This window comes from Necator americanus, chromosome III, assembly GCF_031761385.1.
Source record: "Necator americanus strain Aroian chromosome III, whole genome shotgun sequence".
NCBI classification, from domain to species: domain Eukaryota; kingdom Metazoa; phylum Nematoda; class Chromadorea; order Rhabditida; family Ancylostomatidae; genus Necator; species Necator americanus.
The window spans coordinates 2,871,733-2,890,594 of record NC_087373.1 but is presented as its reverse complement, the minus strand read 5'-3'; the positions used below and the strand labels follow the sequence as shown (position 1 = coordinate 2,890,594).

At 40.6% G+C, this 18,862-nt stretch overlaps 1 protein-coding gene across 3 annotated transcripts; it reads left to right on the top strand.

Moving 5' to 3' along the window:
* Positions 1-876: 876 nt before the first annotated feature.
* On the top strand, positions 877-16,565 carry RB195_008437 (uncharacterized protein; the record flags this gene model as incomplete). Of its 3 annotated transcripts, XM_064194933.1 has the most annotated exons (15): positions 877-939; positions 2,026-2,147; positions 6,341-6,533; positions 6,671-6,763; positions 9,737-9,836; positions 10,624-10,912; positions 10,980-11,165; positions 11,231-11,420; positions 12,961-13,113; positions 13,718-13,845; positions 14,380-14,441; positions 15,416-15,492; positions 15,847-15,952; positions 16,101-16,252; positions 16,464-16,565. In XM_064194933.1, the coding sequence occupies 15 exons, from the start codon at positions 877-879 to the stop codon at positions 16,563-16,565; spliced, it is 2,016 nt and encodes a 671-aa protein (XP_064046078.1). The 3 variants fall into 3 exon arrangements, with proteins under 3 accessions (XP_064046078.1, XP_064046080.1, XP_064046079.1); XM_064194935.1 differs by lacking the exons at positions 9,737-9,836; positions 12,961-13,113; positions 13,718-13,845; ... (3 more) ...; positions 16,101-16,252; positions 16,464-16,565 and adding exons at positions 6,904-6,988; positions 11,786-12,291 and having other exon boundaries at positions 11,231-11,454; XM_064194934.1 differs by lacking the exons at positions 877-939; positions 2,026-2,147; positions 6,341-6,533; ... (4 more) ...; positions 11,231-11,420; positions 13,718-13,845 and adding an exon at positions 12,351-12,518 and having other exon boundaries at positions 14,360-14,441.
* Positions 16,566-18,862: the final 2,297 nt, after the last annotated feature.

The window sequence follows — 18,862 nt, the reverse complement described above, 5'->3', positions numbered from 1 at the left end:
AAAATCCATACCACGCCAGATTCGTGGGGTGATGCCTTTAATTCAAGATCAACGGCCAACGTCGTCGAAACATGGTGTCAGTAGCAGATTCGATATAAACTTCGATGTCTTTTCGTTTTCGCTGCTTTTGCTGTCAATCAAAACCCTTGCAGCTGAAATAAAGATCTGATTCAAATAAGCTACCGTTCAAGTTTCATAAGCCCCATCTCTGGGCGAATACCCTGACCCCTTTTGATATTCATGTTGGGTTTAGATTTTGTTAAAAACCAAAACAATAACAGAAAAAGAGTTTTGTCTCCTAAATATTACGGGAAAACCTGCCTTCTGAATTTCACTGAACAAAGCGGGAGGGGAAGGCTTTATTCGACGGCCTACAATTGCTATTGTGATAAGTAGTTAATTATGTGATCCATAAGTGTACTGAATTGTCTAGAGTTATCTAGTGAAGAATAACGAGCATTATGTCTGTACAAGAACGAACATCGATACTGTACGTTAATTCTCAGCAACAACAAATGTCGAATCTGTCTAACACCGAACAATAATTGTTCAACGTATTCGGTGCCGACTAAGACTCGGCCACACCTTCTCAGTCGCACCCGGACGCAGCCGTCCGCACTCGTCCAGCGGCTATGACTCGTCTTCATGAGAATCCCAAATTGGAAATAATTTAGAGGTCATGAATATTTATGAAGCCGTGGAAGTCTTTTTTAATTATTCAGACATTCATCAATTATTCCCTAATAAAGCAGGGATAATTCCCATTCAAATAGCTGAAAGGTTTGTGAATTTTAGCTTTCCGCGGAGATAGCTTGTTCTTTTTGGAGGATTCACGGATGGTACAACGTATCCTTGATAAGTCGAGAATTGTCAACGATGGATGACTGCTTCCGTTCGTGTTATGAGAACGTCAATTGCATGTACAATGAATATAAGAATGTGCGTTCTTTTGATTTCATCATAATTTCACTTTCATCCATGATTATGCAAAGATTTGTTGGAATATTAATTCAAAATTGAAAGGGAAGCGGATACTTTATAACATGAGTAATAATCCACATTCAAGTGTGTTTTGTCCGGTCAAAACGACTTGAAGCTCGTTGCAGCTGCGTAAGTGGCTCTGTTCGCAGCGACGCTGTCGAGTTAGCGGTCAAATTCGAGGCGGGACCCCTCGCTTGCTGTAATCGGCTTGCAGAGATGCATAGGACGACCACAGAAGCTTGCGGAATCGCATCGGGCTTCAAGTCGCTTTCGTGCTGGTACGAACTCACACATTTTCCATAGCTCTTAAAACAAGAAAAATAGAAATGGAGTTCTCTGTGAAGACGCTTTAATATATTTCTGTCTTTTGAGTTTATAAGCTGCTTATTTCCATTTCTTATTTCGATTTTTCCATGCTTATTTCTATTTCTTTCTTTCTCGCATCTGTAATTCAGTTATAATTAAGATTATATGTCACAATTTTTCCACAAAATTTTTCGATTTTTCACAATATTTTTCCTAAAAAAGCATTAATATCCATTGCCTTTCGTTACCTGATTCCTGTCAAACCCGATAAAAACTGATAGATTTTATGAGCTGGACTATTTTTAGTGATGTTAATACCAAGAAATTATTAATGCTGGCCTTCTAAGCAAAGTTTTTGAGCAGACTTTCTGAAAATGAGCAGCATTTCTTTTGTTTTTGCATTTGACAACCTTCATTGAAGTCAACGAAGTTAGTTTCGGGACAAGAAAATTTTCTAAACTATATGACCAATTCGGAATTCTCAGTACTTTCTCTCCCGATTATTAAAAATGGGAGGAAAAGGTGATTATAGGATGTTTCTCGACGGGACTAAGATGCTTTAGGCCGCCCGAGAGAATTGTAAACTACCTCGTAACTCCTCTACGATTTCTTTCCTTCTTCATCTACTGCCCATATCAAAAATAGAGGAAAAAGTGTACTTTGACTGACTCCTTCAGTCGAACCTAAACTATCCGAATAATTATAGTGAATGAGTTTGTCGCCGGTCTTCTCGTTCAGGACAAATGCTCGATTTTCGCCTCTGGAGATGTCAAGCACTCATTCAAAGGAGAGGCGTACACTATCGGAAGAGATAAAATTGATGAGAGCTGTGAACGGGAAGTAGTCCTTGATGAATCAAGGTATTCGCTCATTTTTCCAGTAATATTAATCGTCTCCCTCCTGAACCCTAAAATCAACCCTGCGAGTCTCTCAAAGTGATGGATGGACACTGTACGATTCAACATTTATCCTTTAACGTTAACGTCCTAAGAAATGATATTTTCATCCTTTTGCTAATCACAGCAAAATAGTTCTGGAAATTTTTGAGGAAATTCAATAGTTTTTCTCCGCGAATTCTGAACTACACCCAACGGAACTCACAGCTCGAGAAAAAGAGGAAAAAAGAAAAAGAAAAAGAGAAAAGCTGGAGAACTCGAGCGCAAGGCAATAAGCAGTTTTCTCGTTCCCCGCGGAAAGTTTACACTTGCTCCACGCTTTAGCATGTAGCTCAGTATAGTGACGCAAAACTATAAACGATTCTGCCTTCGAGTACACACTGAAATTTATTTCCCCCATACAGGTAGGACTGTTTTGTGACGGGAATTTTTGAAGTGAAATTCGTACAAGTTCCCTTTTTCGTGGATTTTGCGCACCATATCACAAAGTTGCCATCTTTAAGGGAATAGATAAGGGTAAAGGTGTAGCGTGTCGTAATTATATTCGGGTCAAAACGACGTGAAGCACAGTGGATTTGTGTACGCGGCTTATTTCGAGGCGGTGGAGCGTAGCGGTTAGGAGCGAAATTAGAACTGGAACCTGCTGCCTCCACTCCACCGCACCGTTTTGAGAAAAGTGGTGTACGCAACTGCACCGTGCTTCATGTCGTTTTGACATAACCATGCCCTCAATTTTTCCTACAAATCCAGAAGAAGGCATGTGAAAGTGTCTTTTGTAATCCCGCCTGCCCAACGATACAACTGGGAACGAGTACGAGAACACAGCACTCACTACGATTATGTTTTTGTTGAACAGTTTCCGCTGCTTATTTGAGTTATATCAATTGGGCTGCTGTCGCTGAATGACGACAGAGTTGCTCACATTCTGTCACGTAACCAGTTGCTTCGTCGGAGACGAGTACAACCTAGGATGTTTCTGAAACTATTTCGCTAGATGGTTAGACGAAAATTAATGTAATCACGCTCATTTGCAAATCACACCCCAACCTCTGCCTATTCGTGGAGAGATCCAGACATCGTCAATTTTGAGAAAGAGTGGGCTTGAACCAAACCAAAATTAGGGTGGAATTCCGTTCCAAGTTTCAGTGACATAAAAAAGTTGGCAGCGTTTTCGCCATTTTGTTCCGAATCATGCACGACTTGCTTGGAATCACAGATATTCACCTGTATTGAGTTTGACCACGGCTCATATCTGGAAGAATGGAAAACAATTCAGATTGACTTCGCTGCCTGCGACAATGGAGTTGGATTCGCAGACATCAATGACGGATGATCAAAGTGAAAGTAACCATTTCGCTTGTTTTTTTTAACTAACCTTTACTTTACTGTGATGAAAAAAGAATATTTCATGTGCAGTCTAATTTTTTGTTCCCCAAAGTGGTGTTCATCAGCCAAACATCCGCGTGACACAGCGTAAACTAGCATTGTAGTACATCCTTGGAAGGCAGACCCTGATAAATCCTGCTTTACTCGTTGCGGACTTGAAATCATCCTTTTTTTAACTTCGGAATTCGTCGAACGTCCTATTTACCTATCCGGCTTCCACTTTTGCCTGATTCAATCATATCAGTTCTATAAGACGATTCAAATGGTAGATATTTACAATAAAATATTTGACTGAAGGTTAGAAATTCTTCAATTAAGAGCTTTTCCAGGAAATTACTCCAAAATTCTTTGTGTTGAACATTAATTCATTCCCACGTTCATTACTTTAAGTGTTAGCTCTACGAACAGATTAAGGGAGTGAGGATCACATTAGCGGATGGCTCTATCTGATCAAAAAAAAAATCCTGCTCCAACTACTTTCGTCACACAGGGATTTCGGGGGAATTTGGGAACATTTTTGTGCGGCATGCTTAGTATCGTTCTAAACAGAACATCTATTATTTCCGTTCTAAATCATGAATTTGAGGAACGCCATCGGACCAAAGTAAACTTTCAAGAAAAAAATCGATATTTTCCCATTGAAAGATCTCATTTTGTAATTCATACTGATCAGTTAAAGAGAGTGCATCACGATATTGATGATGTTAGGATCTCTCCACGAATAGTTGTGGAGGGGAGTACGAAAGTGATCACTGTTAACTCGCTTCTTAATCCGGAAAAAGGTAAAGAAGTGTATACCCCGTGTGATCCAGTCTCCGCAACGATACAACTTATGACGCGATAAAGAGCAACCCCTTTGTCCGCAGTACAATTAATATATCTCGGATAAGCAACACAAGCTGCTCAATCTGTACGATTGTTGACGCGTTGTGCAGTGCCCTAGTTTCAAGAGCTGTAATAAGCTGCATCGTTGGAGAGATAAGATCACGCAAGCATACTTTATGTGTCCTTAGGCTTACATTGACACGGTGATGCCTGGTGTTCAACATCAAATTCTCTAGGAACGGAATCACAGACAATTTCTGCCGCTGATCTCGCTGGCTGGATCTACTACGATGCAATGAAAATGTGTTACAAGGTGCAGATTCCCTCTGTTAAGATCTTGAACTTTTTTTTCTGGATTTTTTCCTTCTCTTTTTTTCTGCAAATGACAACAATTACTGTAATGTCAAAGTGAACTTTGAATCAATGCGGCAAAATAATCGTTTATCAAAATCTGGGAAATCGTTGGCAACTAGCCGATAAATCTCATCAGACGAACTGACATCAACCAGTTTTTGACCCAATTTATTGAATTTGCTCGTTTTCTTCCTATTTTCAAGGAAATCTTAGGAACTAGGGTTGGGTTTTGCCTCCCCTGTTTACGAATATGATGCTTGGAATTATCGTTTTATTTTTTGTTCGCATAACTTTGTATTAGTATGATTTAATATTTTTAAGCAATTATAAATGTAAAGTAATCAAAGTTTGAACCATTTTTTTTAAAACCAGTTAGGAAATAAGAGGCAGTTTTCGCAGTAGAATTAATTTTGGTAGAATTTTGTCAATAATAGCTTTGAATCTGCGGCTAACGGGGTTGAAAAGTGTGTTCCATACGTTCCCCATGTTGCAGCTACTGGTAGGTAGATAAACGCGCATCTACTGAAGTGTTTGTTCTTTCCAGTTCCCTCTAGGAACGCAGAGAACCGCGTGTGAACCAACACCAGATCCTGTTTTCCCAACGACGCAACCTATTACGCGATAGATTGCGGGAAAGTCCCCGTGTTCCTACAACTTTAGCGCAATATATTTCAAATAAGCAGCGAAAGCTGCTCCATCAGCGCAATCATAAGTATGAATTCTATTCCCCACGCTCTATTACCTGTAATAATTTGCATTGTTGGGGAGACAAGATCAGAGCTGCTTTTCTAGATTCTTGGAAGAATTGAGCCGGATTACGGACTTGCTCGGGAACCTTACTACTGTTCTTTATCCATTGGTTGATAGATGCCAACAAAGGCAACATTTACGTGATTCACTGTCTTTACGCCAAGCGGAGAGATCACTAGTCTTAATGTTTCCAGCTCTTAGCCGCTGTTGACGATGTTCGGCCACCTTTTTCTTTTACGTTGGAGTCTTCCTCTCCGTTTTTGCACTACTACAAATTCCGACGACGTAGGACTAAAGAAAGCACACTACTGATAATTGCGCACCAGTGCAGATTTCTGCTGGGTTCCTGGCGATCATGGATCATGTGAACATAAGTCGTGGAAGGCACTAATCAATCCTGGAAATAAACAATTGTGCTCCTCCTGTCCGACCTATTAATCAATTACCTTTTTTGTTGCGCTAAAATACTTCCCGAACTATCTGACCTGCTTTGTGTACCGTACGTGAATGTGTTCAACGCTAACTGTGTCAGCAGGCATGCAAAAAACTTCATTTAAAACGTTATTTTGATAAATTCATGTATAATTTCCATACCAGAAATTTGACGTTCCTGTAGCTTCTAACGAAGCAGAAGAGTATTGCAATGGCTATGATGGACATCTAGCATCCATTCATTCGATGGAACACAATCAATTCCTTTTAGGCAGGTGATTTTGTTATCGGAAAATTCTATCGTCAGAAGTTTTGCAATTAGCTGACTCTTGCAGTGATAATGGTCATCAAGAAGAGGGTCCACTCTTGCTTCACACTCCTATAACTGTTTTTAAATAAATATCCTTCAGATCAAAGAAGAGTTTCGTTCCAGCACTTAATCAAGAAGGTAATCCAGACGTATCCTGGATCGGATTGAGACTTAGGGGACCATGTGATCCTTCTTCTCGTCTGAAATATTGGTGGGATGGTTCGGATGTCAATTTCCAATATTGGAATGAAGGAGAACCAAACAATGTATACTGTATTGAAAACTCAACGGCTGTAAGTTTGAAACACTTTATCTTTCCATAAGTTACTTGTAAACAGTCTGTGCACCGGTTTGCCTGCGGTGCATGCGTGGTACACTATTTATTTAGGCTGTGGGTGTTCTGTATCAGCTAATAAGTGTCTTTTTCCAGATGCAACCGGAAGGAAAGTGGGCCGACTATCCGGATTACTACTCGTTCAACTTTATTTGTCAAACTGAAAGTATTGTCTACTGCTCTAAACACGTAATTTAAATGTGCAGCCTAAGTTTTTCTCTACTGCGACATGTTTGTAGAGTCCATAATCGTAAGCGATTTCTTCATCAACAGTTTTCTTTTCTATGTAGTATAACACATCTGAAACATAAAGATTTGGTCACATTCAGTACTTCGTTGATTATGGATCAACCAGGGAGCGAATAGTCATCGAATCGTTGAGTGCGCAGTCAGTTCAAAACGACTTGAAGCTCGGTGCAGTCGCGTAAGCAGTTGCGCTCGAAGCAGCGCGGTGGCACGTAGCAGATATCGTCGAAGGGGTCTGGCACAACTCATCATTCCAGTTTAAGTGAAACTAGTGATATTTCCACCTCACAACCGCTGGCTACACTGCGCCTCTTTGCGCGCAACACGTTACGCAACCGAACCGAGCATCATATCGTTTTCACCTTTCTGGCGCCTTACTTACGTGTGAGAGTCTTGGAATACGTTTCTTCTCTTCTGAGAGAGCAATATGAGGAGGGCTCCCTTAAGTTGATTTGTTTGAAGCTCAGGATTGTAAAGTCGGCTAGATGACAATTCATTAGGACTTCAACTATCCGATATGATATGTTCCTGCTGGAGTAAAGGAGAAAAGGAAAGGAAAGGTTTATTCTACCAAACGAAGAGTAGAGTGATTGAGTTTGAAGATCTAGTATAAGGTGTTGACGTTACTTGACTTGATTCGCTTGGAATGCCCCAAAATTTTCACTTTATTTGAAATCTCTTGAGATTCATGAAAGATTCGAAATACCAACAGTGCAGTCGCAAGACGTGTGAGACATCCGAAGGAGAGAAATTCTGTTAATTTGCTTCGGGACTAGTTTTATATCCTGATTACAGTGGAGGTGCACAAAATAGCAAGATTACTGATTACACAAGTAATATAAGCGCCTACTCGCTTTTTTAAATTGTGTTCTACGAGACATGCACCCCAACAAGTCTTACATTTTCTCCGTACCCACATTACATCTCATACTTTGCTTTAAGCTATTGTTTGTTGGCTTCTAGTATGAGATAAAGAAATGAGAGGGAAGAACTGGTGCCGTGAATTCGTCATGTTACCTTATTTGGAACACAAAAAAACGAACGGAAGCTCTAGTTGCTAGGTAAATTGGTCGTGTAAAAGAGTGTCGTGATGAACGACCTGTTATACTCTGTCGGCTGCTAAGAGACGTCTTCTAATTCCTGTGTCTGTACTGCCAATGCCACGTAATGATGTCCCAATAGGTGAACAGTGTCGCCTATAAAGCAGTGCTGGTTAGAGCTGGCAAATCGGCACTCCCTTTTTTCTCGTAGCAGCACTTTCCACTACACATTACCACTAAACGCAAATATGGACGCAGTGTCCACGTTAAGTTCTCTTAAAAATTGTGAAAAAAAAAACATTTTCCAAGAGAAATTAATATGTAAAGAGAACCGCAGTTGTATTATTTTGGTTTCGATTTGAATGTATTAGTATGTAATGTTTGCATTTTGATGCAGGTCAGAATTGTTTCGACGGAATATTTCAACTACAAGTAACATGAATAAATCAGAGGTCCGGCTATGCAGCAAACTTTTGCATCAACCTCAACTTCATCCTTCATAGCTAAACGAGAAATTCCTTTTTCGAAAAGCAGATTGATTTTTTGCCACTGGAATATTGACTCAAGTTTTCTTCGACGCTGCACAAACAAATATTCAGTGCTTCACTAATAATTTTCCTGAACAAATTAACAAAAAAAAACCTGAAGAAGGGTGGTTTCTGGTTTCTGGACTTTACGCTGCCGGCATCTCCAGACAGCTGTTGTGAAATTGGGTGATACAAGAACATGGGAGGTGCACGTCAACTTCTTTTGAACATCATCTTCTCCGTGGACTCTACGTTTTCTTCATGGAAGACGCACGTTCTTCGACTTCACATAAGAAATGGCGAGTGCGTCATCAACACAACCTTCTTTCTTGAATTCGGATTTTACCTACACTAGGGAATCCGCACTCATAACAGTCTATGCATATTTAGCAAGCGGTGGCTACATCTTAATACTATTTAATACTGAAGAAATGGTTTAGAGGTTGCTGTTTTCCCCTGGTTCCTTTTTTCTTCTTTTACTTCCTGAAAGTTTTCGTGGTAGGATAGATGTAGAGATTAATGTACAAGTTTATGTCGATGTTGTGCCCATAACGGGAAGTAGAAAATCCTACACAAATAAGGGTGTGATTTCCACTTTGACTATTTATGAGGTAACGCTTACAATCTTTTTTTAATGTTAGATTTGTGGAGTTAAAGTAGTAAGCAGTTTTACTCTAAATTTGGATGGTTAACCTTTCAGAACGCCCTTACAAATGTTTTTTAATCTATCCTTTCTCCAGGGGCGGGTGTATTATAGCGGTTAGAGGTTCCGTTTCCTGCAAGATCGATCGAAAGTTCGAATCCGCTCTAGTACTCACCCTTTCATCCCTGCGGGGTCTATAAAGTGGTACCACATATGCAACTTGTTGATAGTCGAATTTAAGCAACAGCCAAGATTGTTAACAAACTTTATTACGGCTAACGTTTCGGCGTTGTCGCTTTCGCAAGAGCGGAGCGATTGCACCACGCGGATATCCGCTAACATCACGGCAACACGGCTACTGAAGCTCTGACGAAAGCGACAATGCCGAAAAGTTAGCTGTAATAAAGTTTGTTAGCAATCTTGGCTGTTGCTTAAATTCGACTATCAACAAGTTGCAATCTTTATGCCAAGATTAAAAGAAAGTCGAACTTTCGCACTTCTGGCACCAGGTATGTCTGGGAGGATAAAAACACTGACTTGGCACATTGGCTAGCCCTCGCAAGTCATTGTATAAGGCAGTTACATGTTCGTAAACCGCAAACGATACTGAATTCAAGCGGACGTGGGGGCGCATCCCAAGTGGATTCATTGACGCCAGAAACTTTATCCTTTATCCTTTATCCTTTCTCTCTACTCCTTTTTCCAGCTTTATTGTCGTATTTTCTACTTAAAATATGATTCGAAATTGCAGCGAAATGGTAGCACTCCGTGTTATTTGGTTCATCGTACTGATTGGCTGGAACCAGGTACGAAAATCTTTACGGTTTCAGGCGTTCTGGCGCACTATTTCCTACAAGGAGTTCGATTGAAGCGCGCCAGCCTTGTGCGGCGCTGCATCTTCCGGGCCGTTTTTTACGGCAATTAGGAAAAAATGGACGGAATCACCGCCCTCTCCATAGTCTCCCATCCCGTATACGAATACTCCACCTGAAATCTGCACCTCCTCCTATTCGTGGTGTGATGCCTTTAAGCATGAACTGTAAAAGAAATGCAATCCTGGTTCTGCTTTCTTTGCATCAGAACTGATCCCTCGCCATGGAAACTCGAACAATTCAAAGTTGGTCTGGACCTAAAAACACTGTTCAAAGAAAGAGAGTCCACAATAAATGCAGCAATTTTTTGAGCAGCGACTTTCTTCAACAATTTTTTATCTGCACGCATTGTTTAGGGCATTTCCATTTTGGTGAGTTGGAGCTTCACATACGACTCTGATTGCTACCTGCACCTGGTGGCCCTGCTTTCACTAAACGTAATCAGGCATTTGATTGTACGCATTAGGAATCGTACGAGCTATAACGTACACAGTTATATGTCGCAAGATTCCCATACATTGCAAAGAGGTGCTGTCGTCCAGCACATCCGCGAAGCCCATAATCTGAGAGGTCCACTGCCTGAAGGGAACATGGTATCTTTGGCAACAAACATTCGTTTCGTCAAGCTGAACAGCCGAGCATCGTCGAGTTAACTCAAACAAACCACCTTGTCCAAGCTTTTACGATATCTCTGTCTGCCGTTTGGAAACATGCATCTTAGGTCCGCCGGTCATCAGTATCAGAGACTACACTATCTGCTGCGGCAATGCTGATGAAAGGAATGTAGGTGGCAGCGGTATAGCTGTGAAGAACGATTACAACAACATGGTGGAGGAATTTGGTTCAACGTCGCTCAGATGCTTCTTTGTACGAATGCTGTATTGCAGAGGACATAATCTCTGGATGGTAAGCGCCTACGCACCTACGGAGACAGTAGTACTTTCTTCCCTAACCGAAAATCGACATCCCACGTCTGAGAGACGAAGAATAGAGAACAAAATTCCGCCAACGTATGTCTATTCACATTGGAGTTCGGGCCAGGAAAAAGTTTTGCGGTGCTGATTCCTTCACATCTAGGGAAGATACGGTTCAAATGCGTCGGAAGATGTTCGCCTTTCAATGGGAGAAGACAAGATTCACGTACAATTCTGCATTTTTCGCCCCTATCACTTATGATTTCGACCATGAAACGCGTCTGAAAATGAAGTTCCGTCGTTTAGTGCAAGAAGATCGCGACAACAAGTGGACGTCAAGAGCAAAGTGGTTTGGAAGGGCGTGGAAGGACAAGAACCCACGGAAAGCTTACGTTTTTCTAAAGCAGTATACAGGACAAAAAGATGTTCTACATTCCTCAGCACTGCCAATGGAGTGGCTGTTGTTGAAGCAACCCTACCAATTCAGGGACACCACTTCAGTACACTGCTGGACCGGCAAACCCCATCAGCTCTTGAACTCGAGCACGTTCATAGACAGATATATGCGGTCGACGAGGAACCACCTACCCAGTCGGAGGTTCTGGTCTGTATCCAAAAGACGAAACTTGGAAAATCTGGTGGAGGCGAGGGGTTTAACGCGGAAAATGCTGGAGTGAAAAACATCACCCGATCAATACGGATTTAATAAAGGATTCCTGAATCGTAGTTTTTAATTGATTTTCTTGAGCTGTAGCCAAGATTTGTATTGATCTACCTTTATTGAACAACAGCTAACGTTTCGGCGCTTTCGTCAGAGCCAGGAAAAAATCGAAGCCATCAGTGATTTATCCTCTCAAGCGCCTCATCACCCTACAGAAAGCATCCAAACGGTAGGAAAACTCATTGGCAATTTTTGAATCAAGTTTTTGGAGCTGATTACCCTGAACCGACTCACTAAACACCGTTAAGAAACACCGCGCTACGAGAAAGCTGGCTTCCGTCGTGACCGATCTACGATTGACAAGTGCTCATCGTTAGGAGAAATCTGGGACCGGTATTCGAAGCTAACGCAATTAGCATTTCTGGACTTTGAAGCCGCTTTTGACTCTCCTTATCGATGGTGTCTTCTCCGAGCGCTCCGCGCCGATGGAGTACCAGAAAAGTTCTTTGTCTTGCTTGATGACGTAAATAAACGAAGAATTGCTGCACTTAGGACACCAGCCGGATGCACAACTGTTCTGGTGGCGACTGGAGTAAGTCAAGGGGCAGTGGCGGGACCCTTCCCGTTTGATTTCGGCATCAATGACATCATGCGAAGAACAATCGATCAAGGTTCTGCAGACATCGTGAAAGCTCTATCAAGGTGCCTCTTGGTAGGGAACGGGAATCAGCTTGGGCGGACATCTGATCGAACTCGTCGAATAGTTCTGTCACCTTTGTCAATAGACTGTATGCGGAAGAACAAAGCCAGCTAGGAGAGAGTTATTCAGCAAAGACACGCTAAGGCTATTTCTGCCTTTTACTCCTTAACAAAATGCTTTTGGTCGACCCTCATCATCAGCGAAGTCAAGTTGCAAGTCTTCCTATCCGAAATCGCCCCATCATGAAGTATGGATCCAAGACAAGAGCACCACCGTTCACGATGATGGAGAGGTTTGACTGCATGGAAAAGAAGATGTTTAGATGGCTAACGGCTAATTGGGTACTTTTAGCCTGGCATTGCTACAATAAATCTTTGCCCGTGTGGTGTACCGGCAGACGGCAAGTGAAAGGTATCAATATCTTGAACCGCCATCGAATGTAGCTACAGAAAATTGTCTTCGCTTCTCTGGACATATACTAAAAAGATCAGCAGAGCTCCTCGTTCAGCGAGTTCTGAGAAACTCGCGAGGTTCAAGCTGGAAAAAGTCGCCTGGCCGAAAACGGAAATTCTGGAGTTAGGTGAAGTGGAGTGAAAGAGGACTTGAGGACACTCGGCGTGGATAGGCAGTTCAGAAGAGACTTAAAGTTTCGCAGGCTATGAAATAGGGCCGAATAGACTGATTCTGTGCAAGTTTTCGTAGAAGATGAATCGTGTGAGGCCGTAACATCAGCTCGCCAATTAAGTCAAGTAAGTCAGTGAACTGTCATCTTTTAAACTTTAGATCTCTGCTGAACTAGCTTGCTCTTTCTGGAAGATGGAAAAGAACGAGAAAAAGACGGCTAAGATGTTACGCACGGATCCAAATGTAACAGAGGATGACTGCTTTCGTTCGTGTTATCAGGAAATCGGCTGCAAGTACATCCAGTACGAGAATGTGCGTCTTTACATAACCATATTTGTTCACTTTCACATTTGACCATGCATAGGAGTTAAAGTTGTTGAAGCTGTAGCCATTTCCCATATGAAGTATAATATAGACTAGGCTGGTTGTGATTTCTTCCTTTTATTCCAAGATTTGGAACCATTTTTTTGGTTTGGAAATCCACTTAAAGGCTATTATATGAGGTCTTTACAAGAAAGAGTCGCCCATTGAAAACAAAGAATTACTCACTTGCCGAACTTAGTTTCTAGAGAACCGTAGTTCTTCTAGAGTTTTTCCGAAACAAATATTTTCAGGTTTTTGTGGAGACGTGGCAGAAGAAATTAGGCAAATTTCTCAAATTATCGACTATTTTTCGTTTGGAAAGAAAGATATGATCTGATGATGCTCCGAACAGGATCAGAAAATTTCAGTCAAATTACTCAACAAAGAATTTTACTTCTACTGCACTCTGTGATTATTTCAGAATTTTTTTCACTATCCACATCTGAATTTGTAACTGATAGATAAGAAGAAGAAATTTAATTGTTGCTTCAATATATGCAGAAATATTTGGATGGATAAAGTAAACCAATTCAACTCCATTCATCGTGCTTAGAATTCTTGCGAGCTCTTTACGGCCGACGATACTTCTCAGCTCATGTTCGCAAGAGAGGCATACGTTATTGGAAGAGGCGCAGAGATTGATCCGAGCTGCAAACGTGAAGTCGTCCTTGACCAGCCAAGGTATTTCTGTTGATGACTTGCAAACAATTTGTTTTCGTGTCAGCGCCCCTAAGATGACTTTTTCAATTTTATCAACTGCATCAGAGCAGTTCTTGGGAGGTTTAAGTCGTTTGTGTAGATTTTTCCGAATAAGATCGGACTGGGCTCGCGTGCCACAAATGTACACAAGACTCTCACAGATAGTTCGTCGCCCTTTTATTCCTCTCAAAATTTCATATTTCACAGTTTTATCTCCATTGCTCACCGGGTGTCATTTTCTTTGTATGAGAGAAACATATTAGATCGCAAACCCCGAAGTAGGGTTTCCTCGGATTTTTTTTTTGAAAGTTTTACTCACGGGAAAAAGTGGGATGGAGTTTTTATCGAAGCATTTGTGAGCATTGAAAAAAGAACTCGAATCTTTATGTTCTACCGTGTGCAGGAAGTTCTTTTTTTTTTGATTTCCTCATCGCTAATGCTCAGTCATAAAATATTATTTTGCGTAGGAAGACTGTGGTTAACATAACAATTTCAGAAGAATAAAACGAAATTCAGGTTGACGTCCCTTCCTACCTCATCGGAACTTGACCGGCAGACATCATCGACAGACGTTACAGGTTAGAAGTAACACGGTGGAAATATTTCCTATACTCAGTCTAGTTTCCAACTAGAATTTGTGATGAATTCTCTTATAGAAAATTATCTCTCATATGTTTCAGCAAAGTATGCAGCAAGTATAGAATAATTTCACTCGAAAAAGTTTTTTTTGGATGGAGCAATAACTCTATTTCAACAACTGTCGACTTGTGAAAATGCTTTTTTTAAATTCAGCGCTTGTTGCATACTATTCTATTAGACCAATTTTATCAAATTAGTGTCCAACTTAATTCCACTCAATCGCATCTATTGCGCAAAACCACTTTTTCAAAGGCCAGAACTTAAACAACTTGTTAAGCTGAACAGCTCTTTGTCCTTCCATTAAATCAATTAGAGGTTTGTTCAAAACTAAACTTATATTTTTCAACTTAGTCTAGTCCTGCAACAATCAAGTAGATAAGATTGCAAAGAAAAAACTGTTGAAATAGGTGATTTTGGCAATTCTTCGGGAAAAATAGCTATGGGATGATTCACTCTGCACAGTAGTTTATATTCAAATGTAATGTAATAGAGTATTCGCCAAGAGCTCAGATCAAAAAGAATAACATTTGTTGCTGGCTCCAGCAGCAAATATAATTCTCTTTAATTCTTTCTCTAAAAAGGAATAACAACTTTTCTTTGCCAATGTTTTTTCATTTAACTCCTGTCGAAAGGGCTCAGAAAATATTTTGATGCTACCTGTTAATTGTAAATGTATGTACAGGTTCTATTTCTCGAAGAATGAGTGATTTCAATGGTAGATTAAAATGAGCTCCAGTAAAGAAAATCATCGTCTCGGTGGTTCCCGGTGGCTGGTTCGCATTCATCAGTTAGCCTTAGAATTATAATTAATTTTTGTTCAGGTGAGGAAAAGGACACGTAAGAAAAACAGCTATCCTTAAGCTCATAGAGGCATGCCGGCGTTTCCTTCCGTGTTCAAAGCCAATATTTGCAGGTGTGAAACTGCAAGCCACTCCGGCAGCTGAAGTCGATGGTTGGGTCTACTACAAGGCAACGAATATGTGCTACAAGGTGTAGTTCAAAATCGTTAGGTCTTCGATCTTTTTCTTAGGTTTTTTATTCTTCCTGGTGTGACTTTGGGGTTCAAATTTTGGGGTTTTTGGTGTGTTCCCACTGATCATGGAACAGCGGAGAATGAATCGTTCCTGAGGCTAAGCATCTGCGCTCCGCCTGTGTGACGAACCTATTAACTGATACCGTATTTTGTTGCGCTGAAGAACTCCTCGTACCACCTTACCTGCCCTGTCGCGACTGCGTCGCCCTACCGCACTCGTATGTGCTCAACCCACTTCGTGTCAGAAAGAAGGCAAAAAACGTTATTTGAAATGTAAAATTGGTTAATTTATGCGTAACCTTCCATACCAGATATTCGACGATTATTCAAATTTTGATGAGGCAGAGAAGAATTGCAATGGGTACGATGGACACTTAGCATCCATTCATTCTATGGAACACAATCAATTCCTTCTAGGCAAGTCATTTTGTTTTCAGAAATTCTGAAATTAACTATGGTTACATAACTACTACAATGTTCATTAAGGAAGACATCAGCGCTTGTGACACTTTCTTGTGAATGTTTTTAAATGATATCATTTAAAACAAAATGAGCTTCATCCTAGCACTTGATCCAAACATGGATGAAGACGACGCAGACGCCTGGATCGGGTTGAAGATTGAGGGACAATGTGAACTTCATTGGATGGACGGTTCGGATCTCGATTTTCAAAACTGGGTTCAAAGACAACCAGACTGTAATAAAACATCCACGCTTGTAGGTTTGAAACACTCTATCTATCCATAAGTCCATTGCAAACGGTTTGTGTATCACTGCACCTACACTTCTCGCCACATAACGACTTATTTGTGTTTGCTTATTTATCTTTTTTTAATCACTTTAATATATCATGCACAATGGTTTTGCGCTCTAATGTGCAGTATTTATTTATTCGGTGGGTCTTAAGGTAATAAGTATCTCTTTTCAGATGATGTCTTCTGGACAATGGTACACCGAAAATGGTCACCACGGCAATCCCTTCGTTTGCGAAACTGAAAGCACTATCTACTGCCCTCAACATGTGACTTGATGTGCAGTTTAACTTCTCCACTTGTACGTCATCTTTGTGAAATCCATATCTGTCAATGATTTCTTGAACAAAAACTTGCTTTTTCAAGCATTGTAAAGCATTCGAATCATAAAGATTTGGTCAAATTCGGTACATCGACTATAGATTGACAGGGGTACAAATAAAGAACGGTTTAAACGACCAGTAGCTCGGCGCAGTTGCGTAAGCGGTTGCGCACTACACTGCTAAGTTTTCAGTCTGTACCAATCAGTTATCAATCTTGCCAGAGTTCTCACAATTTCTTCACTCCACGTACCAAATGATGGTCATCATCGTTCATCGTTAAAATCACCACTGAATCGCGCTGCAAATATATTTTTGCTTCTTTATTTCTTTTCCTTAGTGTTGACAGTGTTGCCGTTAGTTTGCAGTTTTATTTCTGTTCGTTTATTATTTTTCAAAGTATTTCAGCTCCATGAAAGTTTCGAACTATTAACAGTCGTAAGAAACAGAAGCAGTCGTAGGATACCTGAGACCTTGGAAAAAGAAAAACTCCGTCAAATCAGTCCCCGGGCTTATGTTAATTCCTGACTGTGAAGGGAGGTGAACCAAATGGCCAGATAACAACTTGCACATGTTATCAGGGACCCTTCTCGTAAATGAGTTGAAAATTGCGGTTTTCAGCACTTTCCCGTCAGTGTTTGTTTTAAAGCAGAAGAAAAATGACTGTTCGGTGGAAATTCCTCCAAAGAAAATAGCTAGCACTAGCAGTGCTAAGTTTTCAGTCTGTAGACCTTTGTCCCAGCTATTTAAGTTATAAAATTACAATTGCTTTTGTTAATCATATTCTGCAAGGTATCCATCCCAGAAAAAGCCCTTCTCTTTCCCATCAGCACACTTACATCTCATACTTTTGCCATAAACTGCTGCATGTTAGCTTGCAATAAGCAATATTGAAAATGAGAGGGAAGAATCGCTTGCCGTAATTTAGTCCCGTTAACGAAGTGGCTGCAATAAAGTAAACTGAATTTCATGAACAAGGTCCCGTTGCTAAGCAAATTCGAGGTGGAAATGAGACAGTGATGTACGGCACACCGTACTTCACTGGGTCGTGTCCAATTTCAGCAGATTTACTACCAATGTTACGCAGAGATGTTCCAGTACGTGGACGGAGTTACCGAGATAAAAGCGCTGGGTGAAGCTGGGCAACCGACACTGCCTTTCTTCTCCTAACGGTTGCCTACCGAACTCTTGCTCTGGTTAAGTCCATACGAAGTCAGCTACAACATCCTACATTCAAGTTCAGCCGTAAAAAACAACGCAGTTTCTACTACGGACGCTTTCGAGAAAAGTGTGCAAGAAATTTTTTAGTTGCATTCCTCTGGCCCCCAACAATAACTTGATCAAAAACTACTAGATCAAAACTCTGGTTGTATGAAGTAGTAGTAGTATGTAATATTTGTAGTATTTGGTAGTTCAAATGCTTTCGTTGAAACATTTCACTCCAAATAACCTGAAAAATTAGAGGTTCAGCTATGCAACAATTTTTTCATCAACTGCAGCCTTGATGACCAAGAAAGGGAATGTTTTTGGGAAAGCAGATTGATTTTTTTCTTGACACTGCCACGCTGACTTCTCCGAAGTTTGACCTTGACTGAAACTGATTCTTGCTTTGCTTCACTAATAACTAACTTGATAAAAATAGACAAAGACAGACAAAAAGAGAAAAAGACAAAAAAGAATCTGAGGAAGGATGGCTTGTGCTTCAGAAAAACATCCACAGGAGGCACTGCCAGAATTCGACAAGGATACAGTGAAAAGAACCTGTTTCTAATTCTTGTTAAAATTTAAAAATATATGTTTCGTACCCAGAATTCCGGAAATGAAGGGAAAAGACGGATACGTCATCATCACTTTATTCTTTTTCGAGTCCAGATTCTGACCTGCGCTGCTGATGGCTCAGAAAATCCAGCTCGGCAGTATTTTCATAAGGAAATGGGTCCAGTTTCTATCGCTTTATTCCCTTTTTTCCTTGAAATTTTCGTGTAAATGACTGGATACACACAGAGATAGAGCTATTTTGTCATCAAATTGGTGTTCCAATCTTGAATCCTATATAAATCTTATCTTATATAAATATTAGTGATAAAGACATGGGTAGCATAAGTGCAGTTCTCTATATTTTGGAGATATCAAATTCCGAATGTTTGGGAATTATAAATACAGCAAGCAGTTTTACTCTAAAATTGATTGGATCTTCTTCAGGATTCCATGAATGAGTTTTTTTTTCCAATCCTCTGTCATTACTTCTTCTTTCT